The 22,591-nt window shown below is 35.4% G+C and overlaps 1 protein-coding gene across 1 annotated transcript; it reads left to right on the top strand.

The window, feature by feature from the left end:
* Positions 1–1,553: 1,553 nt before the first annotated feature.
* LOC149803778 (ankyrin repeat domain-containing protein 40-like) lies at positions 1,554–22,330 on the top strand. Its single transcript, XM_089953566.1, has 4 exons — positions 1,554–1,739; positions 4,413–4,561; positions 8,440–8,601; positions 13,669–22,330. Exons 1-4 carry the CDS (start codon positions 1,612–1,614, stop codon positions 13,971–13,973), a joined length of 744 nt encoding a protein of 247 aa, XP_089809692.1. The 5' UTR covers positions 1,554–1,611; the 3' UTR covers positions 13,974–22,330.
* Positions 22,331–22,591: the final 261 nt, after the last annotated feature.

The following is a 22,591-nucleotide window of genomic DNA, read 5'->3' on the forward strand; positions in this document are numbered from 1 at the left end:
GCGTCCAGCACCTGTGATCCTGATTGGCAAACTGCTGCACAAACAACCCAAGTCGCTACATCCAAAGCGAGATCACAAATGTCATCGGTTACTGCAATTAAATATGATTGGTTCGTTTTTTTTCCTTCTACTTCGAAGCGATATAAGTACGCATAGTACACGAAAACGAGAAAGGGTGAAAAATCCACTTCACAGGAGGAAAATCCATAGACCAACAAGTAGATTTCAACTTTTCCTTTCTGACAAGTAACGTCAAGAGATAAATAAATGCGGAGATCTACTTATTGGCCTAGAAAATACATAACTCAGAAAAATTGTAACCGAATGTGACTTTTACGTGTCTGGCGTTAGGTTAGAGACCGCACCGTGCGAAATAAGTAACTGGGCATAGATTTGAAACAAACAAAAGGTTTAAAACTTGTATATTTGGTGACAGCCTCGTTCGGAGGTAGACGAATGGGGGGGGGGGGGGCATTCGGTGCGCTTTTGCTTTCTGCGGCTTGCTCTGGTCGCATGGTAATAGCGGAAAATCGCAGGAAAATGCCTGCAAACGTACGAGTGGTGAATGCCCAATGGGCAGTATGCATCTATAATCCAAAGAACGAATATAACGAATTCTCCTTATTTTACATTTTGTTTTATTTATTACCAACATTGGTTTAATGTACTATTCCCCGTAGCCGCTGAATAAGCGACTCCGCTATCTGGCGATGTACTATCCAAATCTGGATATTATCCCTACGCCGACCAGCTCTGACATGTTTATATGTTAAGAGTGACAAAATAGTTCCAAACATTTGGCTTCACTAATTTATTTCATGACTTGACCGCTCCGATGGCCTAGTGGTTAGAGCGTCTGCCTCGGGAGGTCGTGGGTTCGAACCCCGGCCGAGTCATACCAAAGACTTACAAAAATGGTACTAACAGCTGCCTCGCTAGGCGCTCAGCATTAAGAAGTTAGTGTTAGGATTGGTCGGCCTGGTGTCAGGATAATGTGACTGGGTGGGACATCATGCTACATGTCTGCAGCATGATACTCCAGTGCTAGTCATCACTATAAACTGCCACACTGCAGACATCATAGCGATATGACTGAAAAATTGTTAAAGATACGTTAAAAATCCTAATCACACACACACACGCACATTTCATGACTTAACTTGCTAAGGCCATTCTAATATATGCCTTGAATATAATTTAAACTAAGTAAACTCCTTCGTAAAATGTGGTAACATGTGTTTTGCAAAACGTAATATTGCTATGCTTGGAGAACGCTAAATTGTCAAATCTTAGTTTCTGAGGTGCGTTGTACATGTTTTCAAGCTCGTTAATTTCGGAGGCAAGTAAAATCTTGCACGCTGACCACAATCCCATAATGCCAAGATCGCTTCGATCGGTTTTGAGAAAACAAGTTGTGAAGACTGGTTTCGTGTCCCACATAAAGCTACAGCTCCTATGTACAACAACAGGGAATGAGTCTACATTTCGCGACGGACTTGTTCCAAGCCCTTTCTTCCAACATGCGGAATATTAAGCCATAGTAGCAACCAGTCTATTCATTGCCAACCGGGCTGAGAAAGAAGATAATGAATGAATGTTTTGAAATGAGAAATGGACGAAACACTTGAAATGGAAGAGCGACTGCGTGAATCGGCGTGTATTGGGGACCTTGATAACGTTAGAAAACTCGTTGAAAGCAATGGGGTCAACGTAAATTCAAAGAATTCTATCAATGGATGGTACAAATATACCCTACTCTTGCTTGCCCCAATCGAATGAAGGTTTTATTAATTGAACAGTTTTGGAGACTTTTTGCATATTTCAGAGCCATAACAGATGTAAATAAATTATTTCAAACGAATAACATCAAACGAGGTTAACTGCAGCTAAGGTGCTCAGATTAGTTTGCAATTGTTCATTTGTATATAAACGAGTTGTCTAAGACTACTTGTGTAAAAGTAGTAAAATAATATTAGGTACAGAATTCGCATACTGTCCCGTTTATTTGTACCCCCTCGCCCATTTTAAATGAAAAATATCAAGAATAAAAAAAATGCACAAGATATTCTCATTTCATTGACTGATTTATAATTTCACAGCAACTGGTAGCAGGTAAACAAGCAGACAGACCACTTACTGTTATTTTTTTGTTTCTAGAACAGTCCTTCTCAGTAAAAACTGTATGATCTGCATCTAGCATTTGCAATGTCTAGTTTTAATAGTTTTAAAACGATAACATGAAAAAGGAAACTCTTGCATACATGTGTTCAGAGATGTAACTCCAAAATTTATGGAATTATTGAGATTATCAAAGATGGTCAGCTACATCACATGAGTTGTTTGAAAATGTAGACTTGCAAATATGGTGACCGTGTTACTAAAAAAACTCCAGTTTTGTCTTTAACATCAACAAGTTGACTGTTTGGGACCCTCTGGTGACAGTGAGGTTAGACTTATAAATATGTGTTTGGAATGACAGTTTGTGCATTTTTTATATCCTTGAAGCCTTTTGTTTTTAAAATCCAACAAATGGCAGAATGTGCAAATACTGTAGTTAATGTAATGATGCTACAGCATTTGAGAGCGAAAATATATGGGAATTGAGAAGGGCAGTGATGAATTCAGCATAGCAGTTGAAAACAGCAAATGAAGTCAAATAAGACTCTTTGAGCATTATATATCAATCTGTTAGAGAACTGAAAACCATTGCTGGTTTGAATAAAACAAAAGCAATAAAATGACTGTTCCACTTTTAATTTATAACAGGGCTTCTGATAAAGGATAAATATGTGTCCCTGTTGCAATAAGGTTAAAAATGGCACATTAAAGGGTCTAGTTGGACACATTAAAAATTGCTGGTATAAGTAGATTTCCAGCTTAAGGACCAGGTTTTTCAAACAAGCATCACCTCATGTCTTCAGAATGTAGTATGGTTCCCTATTTCATATTCTTTCTGCACTGCACCCCACTATAGGTATTTAGAGGTCTCTGAAATGGTTAATTGCGTGTATTTGGATGCAAATATTTGTTATCTGGGACTCAGAAAATTACTTACATGGGATTCTTCCATACACACCCTTCTTTTTGAAACACTACATGAACATTTACATCCAATACATGTATTATGCACATGGCTTTCTTTGACTGCTAAAATTACATGGTTATTCAGATCAGCCAATCAGCACTTAGAAATGGGGTCATGCTCATTAATTATGAATTGTGTTCATTTCCAAGTGTAGCTGAATAAGTAGTGCATGTGACCACAAAATGAATGATTCAAATTAAATTGGAAAATAAATCCTACAAAATTAAATATTACTACCATCTGTAGTCACATCCTGCAAGAAAACACAAATAACATGTATGAAAAAATGGTAGTCCTTGTTTGATCTATATTCAGTTGTCAACAAACATGTCACTAAATAATTCACTGCAATATTCATTGTTTCCAGCAGCATGTGGATCTAACATTGTCATTTACACTGAATATGTACAGTTACTTAAATTGGCCTAGATTTTGGTCTGTAAGAAAACTATGAAGGCTAGCTGAGGCTAACAAAAGGATGAGGCAATTAGTTGGGGGGAAAAATGTCAACAAAAAAGAAGAAAATGTTCAGAGACATCCTTCTGGTCAGATATCTAGTTTCAAAGGATTTCAAGAATGCCCAGCATGATTCAGGGAGGGGACTGCAACTTTTGCTGGTGGGACTCCTATTTTTACCAAATTAGGAGTCCTTTGACTCCTAGGTTTAAAATCCTTGTGAGGGGGTCAAAGTACACAGTGTTGAAAGTAAATTGTTCATCAGGGCTGAAAGCAGGCACCCTGACTTTGACCAGGAAAAGCTTATCACAGATGTTGTATGCATTTTAATACATACAAGCAAAGGAGGACATGAACTCAGTTATTGGAAGCATGCTAATGAAAGAGTTCATGAGTGTCTTTTACTCTGTTTGAATACAGTTTTGGTAAAATATCACATGGCTAAATTATTTGACTGAATATTGATCAATTGGTAAGCAGAAACTAATGATATGTCATGAAGATTCCAAACTCTGCTATTGTGCTTGATGTACCAGCCTCATTTGCATACCACATAGTTTGAATTGACATGAACCTGTTGTTGCATATTATCAAGAAGTTGTTGACATTATTGCTTTCATACACATTAATCTGTGCATGCATCAGCTATAAGGAATACTTGATTCACACATTCTCATTAATAGTCCGATGGTAATGAATATTCATTATTGCATTCAGAAATATTGAACTGTTAAAGACTAGAAGCTGATGATTCTGAAAGCAAGGACAATCAGTGCCAAGATTTCTGAAATTCAAAAGAAAATGGAACTTGTAATGCGTATGAATTTGTTTAACTATATAACTTGAGGAAAATTTTTCTATTCTCTTTCAGGACTGCTCTCCACTGGGCAGCCAAGAGAAACCATGTAGCTGTTGTACGCTACTTGCTTTCCTGTGGTGCAGATAAAACCATTAAGAACAAGGAGAATGACATTCCTGGACAGCTGACTTCCAATTCTGATATTTTGGCACTTTTAGACTGTATGTTGTAACATTGTTGCTATGCATCTCTCTACATATAATTTTAAGCTCACATGCAAATATAGTTAATGTAATTCTTACATAAAGTTAATGTTTTTTTCATGCAATGTATTTTTTGTGATTTTATTTAGCTCTACTGATCATAGACCAAAAGAGCTTATGAGATGTTTTTTTTTTTTGTCCAGTGCACACCATCCATCTGTCCATTAGCACATGTTTGTTATTGCTACATCTCCTAAAGTATTGCCAGGAGATTTTGCACACACACACAGACACATCAAGTGGTCTAGTTGATCCTGAAAGAAAATGGTGCTGATTTTACATCCAATAGGGCCACCAAGACAGCATCTTGAAATTCTTGTACTTGCTACTCCTCCTTGACATAAAGTCCTATTGACAGTGAGTTTTCACCAGACACTTCTTACACTGTCTAGTTGGTCCTAAATAAAATTGGTGCAAGTATGATATCAGATATGGCAAGCAGCTATTTTCAAAATCTTGTCACTCCTCCTCCTGACAGTGGCCTTATTATGATGTTGTTTTCACTAAGGGCTTCTATGATGTCTGGTTGGTCATGAAGAAATTGTGTCAATCTAGCATGCAATATAGCCATCATGACAGCCATCTTGAAAATTTTGTTATTGCTGCTCCTCATGAACATTAATTCATATTGACATGGGGGTTTTCACCAGGAGATTTATGGTCTAATTGTTTCGAAATGAAAATGGTGGCATTTGCATATCCGGTATGACTTCCACTGCTCACATCTTGAGAATCTTATTATTACTACTCGTCCTGAATAGGTGTTAATATTATCATGAAATTTCTGCAGAAAGAATTCTTATGATGTCTAGATTGTTAAAAATAAAATTTGTGCCGGTAAGACATCCAATATGGCCACTGGTGGCCATCTTGAAAATCTTGTTATCTGTTTCTGAATGTATCATCATATCAGGACGGGTTTTTTGCTGACTCTTATAATGTTATCCTGCTGACTGTTAATGAAAATTGTTTCTATCTAGCCTCCAATATGGCTGCTACAGTGGCCATCTGGAAAATCTTATTGCTACTTTTCATATTGCTTTCACCAGAAGACTTCTTATGATGTCTAGTTGGTTCTAGATGGAAATACTGTGCATCTGATATGGCCACCATGGCAGCCATGTTGAAAATTTTGTTGTTACTCCCAAATAAAAAACAAAGTCATGTCAACATGGGGTTTTCAACATAAGACTTTTTAAAATTTCTGACTGGTCCAAATTAAAATGGTGCAGATCTAATGTCCAAGATGGCCACCATAGTGGCCCTGTTGAAAATCATATCACTCCTCTTTAATGGAAAGTCATTTTTATATGGATTTTCATCAGAATAGTTTGTATGTTATCTAGTTGGTGTTTAAATGAAAATTTTGCAAGTTGAGCCTCGTTATGGCCACCATGTTGGCCATTTTAAAAATATTGCTATCCCTACTCTTCATAAATGGATGGTTTTATCAACATTGGGTTTTAAAAAGTTTCTTATGATACCTAGCTGGACCTAAAGAAAATGATGCCAATCATAGGACCAGTATGACTCCCATGACATGTACATCACGCCCTCGATAACTCGCACCCTGATAACTCGCGAACCTGCTTATAATGCGGGGTCAGGCTTGGGTCCCATTTTTTAAACCAGAAATTCCCCAAAAATTGATCCCTATTTGTTGAACTTGAAGAAAATCGTGATCACAATTGGTAATGGAAGCTTTCGTGTATTGCTCGTTTTATCGTCAAAAACGGTAGATAGGACCTGGAAATTTTAATCAACACTATGAATCATCAAATTTAAAAATAGGTCATACAATTTTTTTACATTTTCTTTCCAAATGACATTCCTAGCACACTGCAATTAATGATATGTAAGGAAATTTCGATCAATGAAAATGTCAATTACACCAAGTGGAGGCAGTAGTTTAATAAATAAATACAAATTAAATAATTTTTTTATCAATTTAATTTTTTGTTCTAGTTCTATCTCTTAGTTCTTTTTAAGTGTAATTGTCATAAATGCAATGTGTCCTCTTTTAATTAAATGTGTCAATCTACCATAACAGCTATGTCCATGAGCGTTTTTCTGAGAACCTAATTAAGTGCTGACCGTGTTTTGATAACTGACTTCCAGAAGTATTTGTTGTATTGTTGCACTGAATTAAAAGATGGCCTTCTTTATATTAGCACGTTAATTATGTCTTTTGAATCAAATAAAGGAGGTGGAATAAAAGAAAAGTTAAAAGGTACAAAAATCCTACAAGCTTAAAATCTTGTGGCTCTGGTCGTTAAGTCGGACGAACTCACTTTATTTGATCAATCAAATACTTATAAATGTTATTGTGTATGTAACATAAACTACCTTAAATTAACTGACTCTTTCATAACTGTGATCAAAGATGACAAGGCAGCCAAGCGAAATTAATACTTCATAAAATAAAGAGCTTAATTTCACAGATAGGGACCATTGTGGGCAAGCGAGATTCAGAGAATTCTTGAACTGGCACTAGAGATATCCTCAAGGATGATAAGAAGTTTCATTATTACTTTCAGTGAAATCATGACATCAATATTGTACTAATTGAACAACACAAAAATTCAGTTTCGACACAGATGATTCTCTCACGAAATTTATGTCGCATGTTTTTGTGAAAAAGGAATCTTGTTTGGTGGTGTATGAACAGTTAGTCTAGTTCTCTGCTCTGTGGACTCCCAATTTCACAGGATACTATTAAACACAACTATGGGAACCAGACTCATCAAGAAAACAAAAAGCAATGATGTAATACACATATTTTTTTGTGTACACATGATGGTTGTTGAAACCAGTTCGAACAATCTTTCATATGTTGGACATTTTGAAAATAAATGTTATTTAAACAGAATGACGAACAACTTCATTATAAAATCTGCGTTATTAAAAATTATTATCGATGTGATTGATTGTATAATGAGGATTTGGTCATTAAACAGCCCAGTTCCTAATGCCGCTTCTCCCTCCCCACGGTTTTCTGGATGTCAAAGCAATTTTATTTCAATTTTTGGAGGTCCCTTGGTAACTTGTGCCTCACTTATAGTGTGGTCTATGTTTGTGGACCCCGTTATGCGCGAGTTATCGAGGGAGAGGTGTTATGTGTATCTTGAAAATCTTGCTATTGCTACTTTTTGTTAGAGCTATGCAGTTATGGTCACTCTCCCCTCTACCCCATTGGATGGTCATAGTGACATGGGGTCTTCACAGAATGATTTTTAAAGATCTCTACTTGCTCCTGAATGAAATTGAACCCAGTCTGGTATCCAATATGTCTGCAGCAGCATCTAATTTGAATATATGGTTATCGCAGAAGAATATCAGAGATTGTTTCAACAATCAGTAGTGAAAAGGAAGAAATGGCCATATCTTAAATTCATAGAAATTCTTTTTGCCCTGTAGAGCATCAGTCGCTTAGATGGACTATTGTTTTATTTACAGCAGCTATCTGTTCCTATTTTTGCTAAACAGCCTGGCAAGGATTATGTGCAAAAAATGATCTCAAATTTATAATTGTTGATCTCATTTCTGTGAAAATATTTGGCTGCTATTCAATTTCACTTGCTGTGTTTTTTGAGCTGTATTAGTAAAAGTATTTTTCCCAGTACACTTGGTTATTTATGATTTATATAAATTATTGCAAAATATTATCATTTACTACTATTATCTGCAACACTGACTTATTAGTTTAAAACTAGATTTTATGGATGTGGTACTCCATTTCCCTTAATTGTAAAAAGAAAATATGCTTGTAGATTTTCAATACAGTAAAATGCATGTTTTCTGAATGGTTATTTTATGATCATTTTTTGTCTTAATAGGCCAAGATAAAGACTTCAAGAAGACAGAGTTACCCATTACACCAAGCTACCTTGCAAACCCTCCCTTTCCATACATATCAGACCAGAACCAGAGAATGATGGAATGTCAGCAGTCTTTACCCATGGTCAATAGGCTGTCAGCAGCACCTTTAGATGAATGTGGTCAGTTTCAATGCGAATTAAGGACCAAATGTTTTTGTTAAATTTGTTATACTGTAAAATCTGAATTATCGTCACCTGTATGAAAAAAACACATGAGCCTTTGAGTGGGGTGGGTAGGTGGAGGGGTTAGGAAAAATAGGCATATGGAAATAACATGCAGTAATTGAGAAAGATCTTCCTATTCTAGTGGGCGTGTTTCTTATTTTAACTGCATATATCCAGATTTTAAAGTATGTTTGTCTTATTTCTAAAAAGATGCTGAAATATCTTCTTGGTTGTTTTATTCTTATCATCTTGTGCCATTGCATAACATTGAGGTTAGAAAGGCATTTCAGGTTGAATTCAAATACTCAAGGATTTATTTAGAGTTGAGAAATCTGGTATAGTGAAACTAAAAGCTGGACACTTTTTCATTTAATAATTATACACCTCTGCTTTCATCAGTGTTTATTTACATCTGTGATTACAGGGTTTGCACAGATTTGAATTTTCAACTGCTGGATGAAAAGTGCTTACTTTTTGAAAATCCTGTTGAAAAGTGCTTATTTTTAATATCAGTGGGAAAAAGTCCTTATAAAGTGCTTGAAAATAAGCAAAAATCCTTAAAAAGTGCTTGAATTTTAAAGAAAATAAAAGACCCAAAAAAAAAAAAGAAACCTTGGTGGAATTGCAGAAAATATCCGATCGACTATATGCCTTTTACTTTCTGTGGCTTGGTCGGTAACTAAGGAAAGGGAGATTACTCAAGATTTCATGTGAGAAAGCTTGCCAGTAGCTTCTCGTGGGTAGGTGGTTCTTTCCGGGGTTGTTCCGGGTTCTTCCTCCACCATTAATACTGGCTGCCATGTATAGCCTATTGTGTGCTGAAAAATGGCATTAAACCCCACAACAACAACAACAACAACTCAAGATTTCCATTTAGCAGCATTGTGGGATTGGTAATATGGGGGCTTTCTATTTCTTATGTCACACCTCGTGGTCTTGGTTTCTACATGAAAATGCCACCAGGGAAGTGTTTTTAATCGTGAATGGAAAGGTTCCTATAAGTGGGTCAAGGAGACCCAGGACAGACATAAAGCTTTGTGTTGTGTGTGCAACAAAGTTATAGACATTGGGGCTATGGATGAGAGTGCCCTTTAATCACTCCGTAAAGGTGCAAAACACCGGAAAAGTGAAGTGTCAGTGTCAGCAACGAGTTTGGATTATTTTGGAATAAAAACAGATAAAATCAAGACATGTGCCAGAGACGCTGACATTATATCTAAGACAGAGTCACATTCCGATAAATTAATGATGGGACTGATGTTACTCCTATCCCCATCTGATGCAACTTCAACCACACAGTCAACATCTGCAAATATTTCTAACTTCCTTTCCAAGAACGATGTTTTGAAGTCAGAAATTTTATGGACATTGCATACTGTGGTCACACATGCATCCTACAAATCAAATGAACATATTGCTGATGTTTTTCATGCTATGTTCCCAGACAGTGCTCTGGCTGCAAAGTGTTTGTGTGCAGAAAGGAAAAAAATCTTACTTGTGTGTTTTAGACATTGTGGATCACCTTAAAAATTAATTTTACCAAGTGTCAGTGGTGTGTTTTTGATTCTATTTGATGAATCCTTGAACAAGAAGATGCAAGAAAAGCAGATGGACGTACACGTCAGATTCTGGGATGGCGGGGCAAACCAGGTTGTGTCCAGATACTTGGGATCACAGTTTTTAGGTAAGTATATTGTTTATTATTGTTATTTTTATTTTTATTTTTAATTTCTTTTTAAAAAAATTCATCAGCTGTCAAGTTTATAAGTATTGATTGCATTCACATTTTCCTTGGAATTACTAAAGATAGGTTAGTAAAAAAATATACTAAATGAGCATAAATCATACATACATATAAAATGAAGTGCATGAACTAAAAATAAATAAATTGACACTTTGTACATTAATTATTTCTTAGCATGGACCCAGGCAATTGGTCAAGATTTATATGTATTTATGCTCTCTGATTGCAGGCCATGCTACAACTGATGACATAGTTGATCATTTCAGAGAAGAAACAATGAACCACTTGAATATCCACAACATGGTGCAGACATGTATGGACAGGCCCAATGTGAATTTGAAAGTTTTAGATATTATCCAAAGCAAGATAAATACAGACTATTGCCATGATTTAATTAATATTGGCTCATGTGGACTGCATACTTTGCATAATGCATTTAAGGCAGGTGCACTTATAACAGAATGGGGAATCACTTCACTTCTGCCCAATCTGTACTATCTTTTTAATGATTCGCCTGCCAGGAGAGAAGATTACCAGAAATTGGCTGGCAATACAATCATGCCACTAAAATTTGTAGACCAAAGATGGTTAGAAAACGTACACATTTCCCAGTGAGCATTACAGATGTGGGATTCAGTTGAACTTTATGTCAAGAAGGTTGAGTCAAAACAGTTACCTAAACCTACCAACAAATCATTTGATGTAGCAAGTCAAGCAGTGAAGGACATGCTAATCAAGTCAAGCAGTGAAGGACACACTAATCAAGTCAAGCAGTGAAGGACACGCTAATCAAGTCAAGCAGTGAAGGACACGCTAATCAAGTCAAGCAGTGAAGTACAAGCTAATCAGAACAAGGCTAGAGTTTTTTTTGTCTCATTGCAACCATATTGCAGCCTTTCCAACTACCAAGCAGATAAGCCCATGGTGCCTTTTATGGTGGATGACTCGACTACAGTCATCAATGCTTGATGCGGAAAGTTGTCAAGCCTCAAGTTTTGGACCAGGCAACCACACCAGAAAAGTTGCTAAGGATAGATTTAGAGAAGACCACTCTTTTGACATACAAGAAGGTACACATCGGTTTGCTAGCTGAAGAAAAGTTGAGAAGTGCAACGTGAGTGAAAAGGAAGTAATGGAGTTCAGAATGGAATGTATGGCATTTGTGATTGAAGTGTTGAAAAAGATTACTGTGAAATCCCCAATCACTTATTCTTTGGTCAGAAATATGGTATCTTTGTGTCCATGGGAAATGGCCAGACATACAAATCTCAGCAGGGACAAATTTAAGAAACTTGTGAAGTTGATTATTGCAACAAAAAGAATCAATGTGCTTGATGGTGAAGTCATCCTGCAACAATATAATGACTTTCTTGACAGTATAATAGTTATTGGTACTGATAAGGTTACAGGCTTTGATCCATACAAGGATAGACTGGACACATTTTTTGTGGAGCACATGTCATATGCTAGGTATGGGAAGCTGCAGGAGATTGTTAAGCTCCTGTTGACCCTCTCCAGTGGACAAACAACAGTAGAGTGTGGCTTTTCAGTGAACAAAGAAGTAGAGTGTGAAAATTTGAAGGGGCAGAGTGTGGTTGCACAGAAAATCATATGTAATTATGTTAGAAATGTGGGAGGAGTACTGGATGTTCCAATCACCAATCAGCTTCTTGTAAGTGCAGCTTCAGCAAGACAGAAATATGTAACTTATTTAGAGAAAGAGAGGGAAAAGAAGCAGTCTGAGTCTGGGCAGAGAAAAAGAAAGCATGTTCTTGATGACATTGAAGATCAGAAAAGAAGAAAAAAGCAGGCCAGATTAGATTATGAAATACTTGTGAAGAAAGCAGATGAACTGTCTTTAAAAGCAGAAAAGACACTAAAGTGGCAACTTCTTGCACAGGCCATTGCTAATAGAAAAGGAGCTGAGGAGAAACTTGGAATTTATGAAGGTCTTTGCAATAAGCTGGATGCTAATATCAAGGAGTTTAAGAGAAATTAAGTACAAAGGAAGAATTTGTTAATAAACTTTTTGTTATTTTGACTTTTTGTTTATTGTACCTATGTTAGTGAACTTTACTGGGAGAGGAAAATGCAGTTACATGAGCCACAAGTCAGTCTGAAGGTTGTTTCAAACGTAGATATCTATGGTGAGTTCAGGTATAAGACTCCTTGAAAATCAAAATAAAGTCCTTGAAAAGTCCTTGAATTTTGTCATATTTTACTTTTATGAACCCTGGATTGTTTACTTTAAATTCATTTATTTTCAAAGGCATCAATCTCAAAGGTTAAGAAAAATAATAGGTAACTTTTTGTTGGTAGTTAAATTTACAGATATATATGCTTCCGACAGAGTTGCTATTTACAGCAAAGAATGTAAGAATTCTTGGTTTGCATAAATCACAAGCTCCTCAAAAATTAGGATCCCATATATATGAAAGAGAATTCACCAAATTTGTAGAGTAGCTCAGCTTGCAATTTCACATTTATGAGAGTCCATGTACATTTTAACATATGAAATTGAGAAGTTACACATAAACATTGGCATTGTGCTCAGAAATAAAAATAATGGAATAATCACAACGATGCTGATCATTTATTTTAATAGCAGCAATTTAATAGAAAAGAATGATGATGGAGTTCTGTGTAGGCATTACATGTCATTATTCTAATCTAGAAATTCCTATATTGAATATTTACAAAATCTGAAATAATTGCACAGTAATTTAGCAAATGTAATATGGAAATATGCAGTGATTTTAAAGGAATTTAAGTAAATATTCATAATTTTAGTGATGGAATGAGAAAGTATTAAGTTCATAGTAAATGTTGGAATGATATTTAGGGCATCAGAAATTTGAATGGTCCCCTTTTACATTTATCACATGCACAGTGTAGATGGACACCCACTATATAGATGTATTCTTTGGACAGAAGAAGAAGAAATAGAAATTGAGTGACACATACTGGCAACAATTGGTTGTCCAAACCTTTACCGGACTCTTGCATTACATAGATCCTTTAGAGTCGCAAAAGAGTCTGGTTGAATGTGATTAGCTTTTTGGAAGTTGATACTGGCATTAAATATACTGTAATGAAAACTCATAATACACCTTTGAACATTGTTTTCACTTTCTAAAGTGGTAATTTGCAGAATTCTTATAATAAACACATAACAATAAAATAACATTTAATTAAACACTGGTGATGTGTTATAAGAGTGGAGCAATTTTTTTAATGCACGTGCTAGATGACTAATTGCACCTACTTCTTGTTTTCAGATCTTGTCCTTAAAGCAAGAATTGCCAACTCAGATGAAAAAGACTTTATTGAGATTGAAATGGACAGAAAGAATCTAAAATTTGATGCATTGTTGAGTTTGATGTGTCGAGAACTTGGAGTTGAAAGAAAATTGGTGTACAAAATCAGGAAGATGCCAAACACCATTGTACGAAAAGATAAGGATGTTAAGAGGCTGTGTGACTTTCAGGAGTTGGAACTAGTTCTGACAAATAAGGCAGTTAGTGCTTCATCCAGAGTTTATGGTATTTCAGATGGCATGAAAACAGAACATATATTGTACTAATAATTAATTACTTTATTCCCACTTACTTACATACTGTGTGACTTTAGCTTTCAGTGAAATCCTGCTTTTTGCTTAGCTAAGAGGTAGGGTTGCTTACCCATTAATCATACCCAGAAAAAAAATATAGAGAATATGTTCTGTAACCAGTCAAATTAGCAGTGCTTCTAATTTGCATATTCTTGGGGAGCAGTCAGTTTTGCAAATGATGGTCTTCTATATTTGAAACCCTGGTTGTAGGGAACCACAGGGTACTGTAGTATCCTTTTTATTTTCGTCAGTTTGAATTTTTTGGTTTTGCCTGTCAGAGTTTGCATATTAGTGTTATTTCATTTCATGGTTTAACCTCAACAAATGCCTTTATTAAAGACTACAAAAGAATACAACTATGCCAATGAAAACAGTGGTCACTTGATTGTTTAGAACAATACTACCAATGTATGAGCATAAATCCAAGATCTGACTAGTTCAATAATTACATCATATTTTCATAAGAGTGAATAACATGAGTGGAAGCTAACACAACCAATAATACTAAAACAGTACTACCACCTCTCTGAGCACAAATAAAACACCTGTCAAGATCAATCATGTAAACTGTGGTTTTGTCTGAGTGATGAACATCAAAGTAAGCTGATGCCACCTGATTGCAAAGGTGTTAACTAAATTGAAAGACAGTGGATTCACCCCTTTGTTTGTGCCTGCTCCATTTACAGGCAACTTCAACCACTTGACAATAGAGAAAGAATGCAAAGAAGAATGTGTACATTTTTTTCTTTTGTCGGGCATATTTCTAACTTTGCATATGAAAATTACACTTATCCAGGATCAAAATCTTTTATTAGAAAGTTCGGATTTCTACTGTTGCAATTATCAGGTTTAATTTTTGAACCAGGTCAAATACATTTAAAAAAATGCATGCTTTAGCTTTGTCACTGCATTCATTTTATTGACGGCCTGGTTTCCACTCACATCTTTTATGAAGTGCTTATTCTTTCATATAATATTGTGACACATTCCTAACATCGTTTTGCATCAAGTCAGATGTTGTTTATTTTTATATCAGTACTTTAGCCAACAATAAAACAAAATGTGTCAAAGGGACCAAGTATGAGTAATATATATGAGAAAATGCTTGTACAGTTTTGTTAAAGTTTTTATTTAAAGAACAAAGTTTTTTAACCATAGTCATTTTGATACTGCAAGTTTTGTTAGAGTTACTGCCCTTTTTGACTTGTTGCACCACTGATTTGTGCAACTGGTCTTAGAGTGTTTGTTGAGTGGGCCTTAAAGGAGACTAGAAATCAAAATTTTCCTTTTACGTATGTAATTCTCTACAGATTTTAATTCCACTGCAATGTTTATAAATGAAATATCGTAAGCGGGTAGTGATTATATTGCGTGGAAGATACCACGATTCCGTAAATTGCCGAGTTTTTCCGAGTTTTAATGAGACGACAGATCACGTGGTACCGTGACGCTATACTAGCGAGTCCTCGAATACAAACATAAACATTGGCGAGCGAGGCAGACAGGAGACCACATTTGGGTTGCACATTCAAAAGTTGATATAATAGTTTATGTACTGTACTGATAAGTACTAAAAGAAATTTGTTAGGCACAGGCCCCGGGCTGGTGACTTAAATAAACTAAAGTCCTGAATGAAATTCCACAAGCCCGGACAGTTCATACCTGTCAACTCTCAAGCCGGGAGAAAAACCTCCCGATTTTGGGGGTATTTCCTCATCTACATCCCGATCTCGTAATATCTCTCAATTTTGTGCAGCGAAGTCCCGATTATTACATTATGTCTGTCAATTTTCATTTGTCAGAAGAAAAAACCCAACCCCAAACCATTTTTAAATATAACGTATGCCATCCACAGTCTAAACTGCCACACTGCTGACATCGTAGCGATATGACTGAAAAATTGTTAAAGCTACGTTAAAAATTCAAATCACACGCACACACGTCTAAACCCTGCACTGGACGAAATAATTAATATCATACAACAGTTTTTTTCTCTTTTTTTTCTTCTTCAGTAAATAGAACATGAAGATTAAACATTATTCAAGTAAATTTCAGATTTTTTTAAACAACTACAACAGTACTATAGTAAAAAAAAAATAATTAAAAGAATAAAATTGTCACCAATTAGCTTAAATGAAGGATCACGTTGAAATTTTCTCTGCAAACAGAATCGCATCTCCATTTCCGCCAAAGAAACTCGGCCAGTTAACACCTGACATTCCTCTACCGTATATGAAAAGTTTAATTACCATGATTAAATTACAAGGAATAAAACAAAATATACCATGCAGTATATGTGGCCCTAAAGAACTAATTCTAAATAAATATTTTAATCAGCAAACAGTGTTACATGCATTAAGACTTAAACCTAAGAAAATAAGGTGGGGCATAAAACTTGAGAAAAACAGTTGCCAGATGTACGGTAACTTGTGACTGCAGATTTGAACTGTTAAAATGAAGTCCATGGCATCGTAAGTAACAACAAAATAGGCATCGTTTATTTGGTAATCAATTGCTGGTGCTTATACATACACACACTGTCGAACATGGTTTCTTTGAAGTATGTCCGACTTAAATCAAAACTTTAGCTATTTTGCAATTTAGCCAGAACTGACCAGAGTATGCAAAAGGGGCTTGTCATGGGGGAATAATAAGGCGTATCACAGCGAGAAAAGGCACGTCAAATGGGCGGTCGCACATTGGGGCAAGGGGGGGGGTCAATAGTCCCTCCCCCGTTCTATTGTCAGACAGTTAATGTGAAACTTTGACCTTTTTTTTTAATCACTCCTTTTTAAACTGCCCAAGGAATAGTTTTATATCAGTTCCAATTAATACAGATTACCGTTTATGCATACTACATGTATACAATGCATTTTTTTTAAATTTAATTTTTATAAGATTACTGAAAATTGTGTTTTCTTGAAACACGACAGGTTTAGAATCTTATTTTTAGCAAAGCTTCGATTTGATTAAAATCAAATCTAAATTTCACCTACGACAGTGGTGATTTGATTTAGATTGTGCCGTGTTAAGGCATGTATGTCAACATCTTGAAAATACATTTACTCATTTCACCAGCGCGATCAAAGTTTCCTCAGGCAAACACTTTTTGTTTCGACAAGCCTGACGGGCACCTCACTTTGAATACAGGATGGGCCGGAACTAAAACCAGAGGGGCCCAGGGTGTCGGGCTATCAGATTTATTTTTAGCACTGCTGGTGTAGATATAAGATCTGTGAATTGATTGTTGCATTTTGTGGTCACTTACTCGTCCTTCTGCCCATTTTCGTAACTCACACGTTTAACGCTTTTCCCAGGATTTAAAATGTTCAAAGGTATGTCTGGAACAGCGCCAACTTTTAGTCTAGGCCTAGCATTTGCGTATCTTTGTGCTGCTATTTTTTCATGATCCCTCTCGTAACATTCCTTTGAGAAATGTAACGTGCACATAGTGCTGTATGGTGTTGCTTTGAAATCGACTCGTTTGTAATAATGTACCCATGCTTTCATGATGCCTTTATCTTTCGGAAAAGAAAAAAAAATATGTTCACAGGCTTTTCTTAATGTTCTATTACACCCGTAAGCAACGCAAAACGGTATTGTCTTTTACTCTGGCAACTCCCACTTGGGTTGCTGGAGTCGCTACTATGACGTCACATCCCGAAAGTAACCGAATAGGCGCGGAAATTTTGCATACGAGGTCACGGAAATTCAGCTCCTAGAAGATAGGCCAATATTTAAATATTGGCATTACAGTCGCAGATGATACTTCAGAATAAGGTTTTCTGCTATAGTACTTTTATTATTATTCTATATTTCCATTGGTTTCTGGTCTCCTTTAAAGTTAGTAAATTATGGTCATCACATGAAGATGTGCTTTTCAAAAAATCGCTTTGTTCCTGACATATTTGATAGAATTATGACCCTTTTTGTCTTGTAGCTTAATGTTGAGTATGACATAAGTGCCGGTTTTTTTCTTCTTCCATGGATTGCCATTAAACTTTGTAAATACTATGGTCATCATCTGAAGATGCACATATGAACAATTCACTCTGTTCCTGCAATTTTTGTTGCAGTTTGTGTCCTTTGTGCCCTACAGTTGAACACAGTGCAAGATAGAATCTGCTCAATGCAACTTGTCTTGCATCATTTTCGATTCCTTTGACACTTAGTACATATTATGGTCATCATTATAAATCTTTATCCTGCACCTGACTTTTGTATGAGGTATTTCCCTTTCTGACTTGAAACTGGATGAAGCGTATAACCAAATTTTGTGAATGCAACTATGCCAGCAGATTTTAATGGATTGCTGTTAAACTTTGTATTATATTATAGTCATCAACAAATATGCATGTTGACCAGTCATTGTATTTGAACTATTTTGATTTTTACCCTTTATTTTTTCCATAGTCTAATCCCCATCAAAGAGTAAGGGTGGTGTACACAGTAGGTAGGGGTATATTTGTGTGAGCAAACTGCTAACCATTCCTCTAGTTAGGCTTGTAGTTGAACAATGGACGAGTACATAAATAGATAAAAACTGGAAATGTGTACATGACATGGATTCTTCTTTCCTCTCATGTTTGAACAAGTATATCATATATAGCAAGTAAAAAAAAAAACCAATAAATGGCAGAATGTATGTATGAACATGCAAATAGCATATAAAATGGCTTAAAATAAAGGGGCATAACTATAAAAAATATAACAAGATGGCAGATAATGTTCACCTAATGTCAATAATATCTGCCAAGTTTCAAGGTGATTCATCAAAAGCTGTAGGTCTAGTGCCCATACAACATTTATCACATACAGAACATACATGCAACACTAAAAAGGGGTGTATGTCTGGATAAACATACCAGAGCATAAAGACTATATTGGTCTCATGTCAACAATATCTGCCAGGCTTCAAGGCCATTCAGCAAAAGCACTGGACGTACTTGTACTTGTAAACAAAATAATTATCACTCAGTAGAATCTAAACACATAGGGGACATATCATATCAGTTCTCAATATATAATTAAGGTGAACAAGGTTTTATACAATTTTAAAACTTTTTGTCTTGTGTCAAAAACAAGTAAGAGTTGTCATAGCATTTGAAACCTGTACAAGCCAACATGATTCTACTGAATTTACAGTATGCATAAGGGCACAACTCAGGGAAAAATGTCACCAGGATATGATGACAGAATGATATGATTGTGTTAATCTTATAACAGTAATGTCTGCAAAGTTTCGTTGCAGATTAATCTGATTTGTCCAGCGAGTTGTGCACACTGTAATTATCATGTATGGTATATGCATTCAACATCAGAATTTCCATAACTCTGGAAAAATGCATCTGAACACAGGGATGGTCCTGGCTTTTAAAAAGCTGTCGCCAAAAAAATCGCCAACCTCAGTATTTTGTCGCCAATTTTCAAAAAGTGTCGCCAAAAAAAGTAGTGTACATTTTTCCAAGTGTTAATTTAGTCTGTTAATGTAACAGGCAATGAAAATTACAAAAGATGGATTAGTTAATACTTTAATTACAAGAAGCATTAACAAAATGTTACAAAGTGTTACATGAAGATCCGTCGCGATTTTAGGGCTGCCCACTTGTTGAATGCATTTTCAAAGTCTAATTTTTCACATCTGTACATGCTGATTCTCATTAAATTCTCGAGAGATGAGATGCAGAGCTTATTTCTGGTGTCAGTTTTTATGAAGTACATCTTACTGAATCCACGTTCACAGTGTACAGTGCTGACAGGTGACACCAGTAGTCTCTCAGCAGCCCCCCCCCCCCACCTTTATGGCTAGCTTCACAAAGCTTGTAGCGAATTGCTTCCTAAATCCCAAGAATGATCACTGAATGCTGTATAAATTTTCTCGACAAGAAAAATAGGATCTCCATTCCCACGAATGAAACTTACACGAGTCAACACCTGGCAATATTGGACCGTATATATAAGCATAAATTCACACCCAACTTAGGGATTCTTTCACTCCTGTATTTTGAAAAATAAATAATTATTATTAATTATGCAAAACTGTTTTTTTTTTTTTTTTTTGCTATTTCTTGTTGCGGAGTTTAAGTCTCTGCAGCTGTAACACAGGACTGATGGCAAAAGGAAAAGATCAATGAGTAAAATGCTGCACTGGCGACAGATGTAATTGTGATTTAGATTGTTTCCATTTGCTTTGTATTTATACACAGTTGTCGGTACTTCAAAGCTTATCAGTTTTCTATGAAGGTTCAGCAAAACTATTGTATTGGTATATGTATAAAAAAAACAGAAGGATTAGCCATACAATTAATTGTATCTGTTCTATTCGCGTCTTCAGAAGTCGGTCAGTTGTAGGTATAGTGCGGTAGCATGATTGACTGTATCGCAGCATACAGTACTCAGCCCAGATGTCAGCATAAGCAGATTATGATGTAACAATGCACTGTAAAGATGGGGTTGTCAATAAGAACAAAGGATTGTTTGTGTAACAGATTTATACCAATGCATTGCTTAGTCAAGTTTGTGGCTTCCTTTCGTTCTGCCTTTTAATTTATCCAGTCCAAATCCACGATTGTATGTACAAATTAAATAACCAAAAAGTATGTCGCCAAAAAAATCGCCAGATGGGATATTTTTGTCGCCAATAAGGAAAAAAAATCGCAATTTGCGACATTGGCGAAGCCCAGGACGATCCCAGTGAACATAATGAAAGGACAAATTACTCATGTTTACATCATGTCATTGATGTTTTATGAGTTATTACCCTTTTCAGCTTAAGTTGAATGCAGATGTATACTTCTCAGTAGATATGTTCATATGAGTGATCTTCGAGACCATATTCTAAAAGGAATCTGATTTCAGTATTCAGAGTGGATGATTTTCCCCCTTTCATTGGGGAAAACAAATATTCATGAAATAACGTACACATATTTGCCAAACCCTCAAATAATACTAGCCGTTGCAAAATATGTGCGAATCCGAATACTTATAAATTTGTATTGCTGTTGTACATTCATTTTGCTTATAATAAACTATGTATTTATATAATTTCTGTTGTTCATAAAATGAAAAAATGTCTGTATATGCAGGACTCGGTAGAAATATCTAAGCAGAGTTAATCGGATTTTTTAAAAAGAACTTGTGTCAGTAATGTCTTACAATTTTAACAGTCCATGGAAACATGTGGAACTAGTTGCACACACTTGAGTTTTGGAACATGCATATAACCAAATCCAAGATAGAACTTGTGTACCATATACACACACACACACACCCCCAGAGCAAAATAGCAAATGGCAATCACACCTTTTAAGATTATGATTCATGTCAATAAAAATGACACATTGATAGATTATAAAGAAGCATGCTTGGTTTTGTAGTTTTTTCTCTTGATCTCTCTGGTGTCTATTAGTGTAACGTTATGAGGTTGTATAAGTGATGTAATGAATTAAGTTTCTTCAAAAATGAGCATGAAAAGAAAACATTGAGAACCTTTGTTGATTATTCTTAATTAATAATGGTAACGACTAAACTTGAACAGGCGCCAATTCTGGAATGTAAAATTCTATAAGGGCAAAATTTGGTGTCAAAGGAAATCCTTGTGACGGCCAATTATAATATATAGATTCATTGTTAGTTTTGACATAAGCAATATTTTTCAGAAAACGCATGAAATTCTAAAGTAGTAGCTATTTATCTCACATGGTTTTCTTGTCAAAGTAGCTGATTTAGACTGAACATTTTAATATCAGGATATCATGTTAACATGAAAAGCCAGAAATGATCCACATGCCTGTAATGTAGGATGGTGAGATTGTTTACTTAATTAGGGTAATTTCATTATTCCTGTAATGTACATGTATACTAGTTGTGTCTAGATTGTAATGTGTGGTGACTGGGAGAATGTTTTATTAACATATTTGTGATAATTCCCTTTTTACCTGAAGCTGGACTAAACAAAATTGTCATTGTACTCCTGTGAAAAACTGTTTCTAATGCAGGCTTCAGGAGAATTTTTTTTTACTTAATGTTTAATATTGATTGTGATGTCACACAATACTTATTAAACATTTAATTATATATATATATATATATATTATATATATATATTATATATATATATATATATATATTTATGCATGCATACATGTTAATGAATAAATCATAGGATGCAAAGAAAAATAATTCCTGTCCCAAAAATTGTGCATGTAGAAAAAAAACAATAGTATTTTCAGTGTCCTAACACTTGTAAAAAAAATTGTCAAGATCAATACGTCACAGCAGAGACCAGCTCTTTCAATACTATGTCAATAAACTGTTATAAACTTCTATAATTGTTTTTGTTATTATTTTGCATGAATATATTTTACAATTTATAATTCATGAGCAGGTTGGAGTTTATCTGGGAAGCCAGGGTATATTTTAATGTACAGTATTTACACATTGCAAATTATGCTTAGTGTCACTTGCATACTTATTTATTCCCAAAAATATTAGATGCAGATTTTGCTTTTTTTTTTTCATTTTTACCAAATCACATTTTTCCAGATTACTTTTTGGCTAGACTTATGTTGCCGTTTCATTTACTTTGTTCC

The sequence above is a fragment of the Sinohyriopsis cumingii genome, chromosome 3 (assembly GCF_028554795.1).
Source record: "Sinohyriopsis cumingii isolate HCF-2022 chromosome 3, ASM2855479v2, whole genome shotgun sequence".
Classification (NCBI taxonomy): Eukaryota; Metazoa; Mollusca; class Bivalvia; order Unionida; family Unionidae; genus Sinohyriopsis; species Sinohyriopsis cumingii.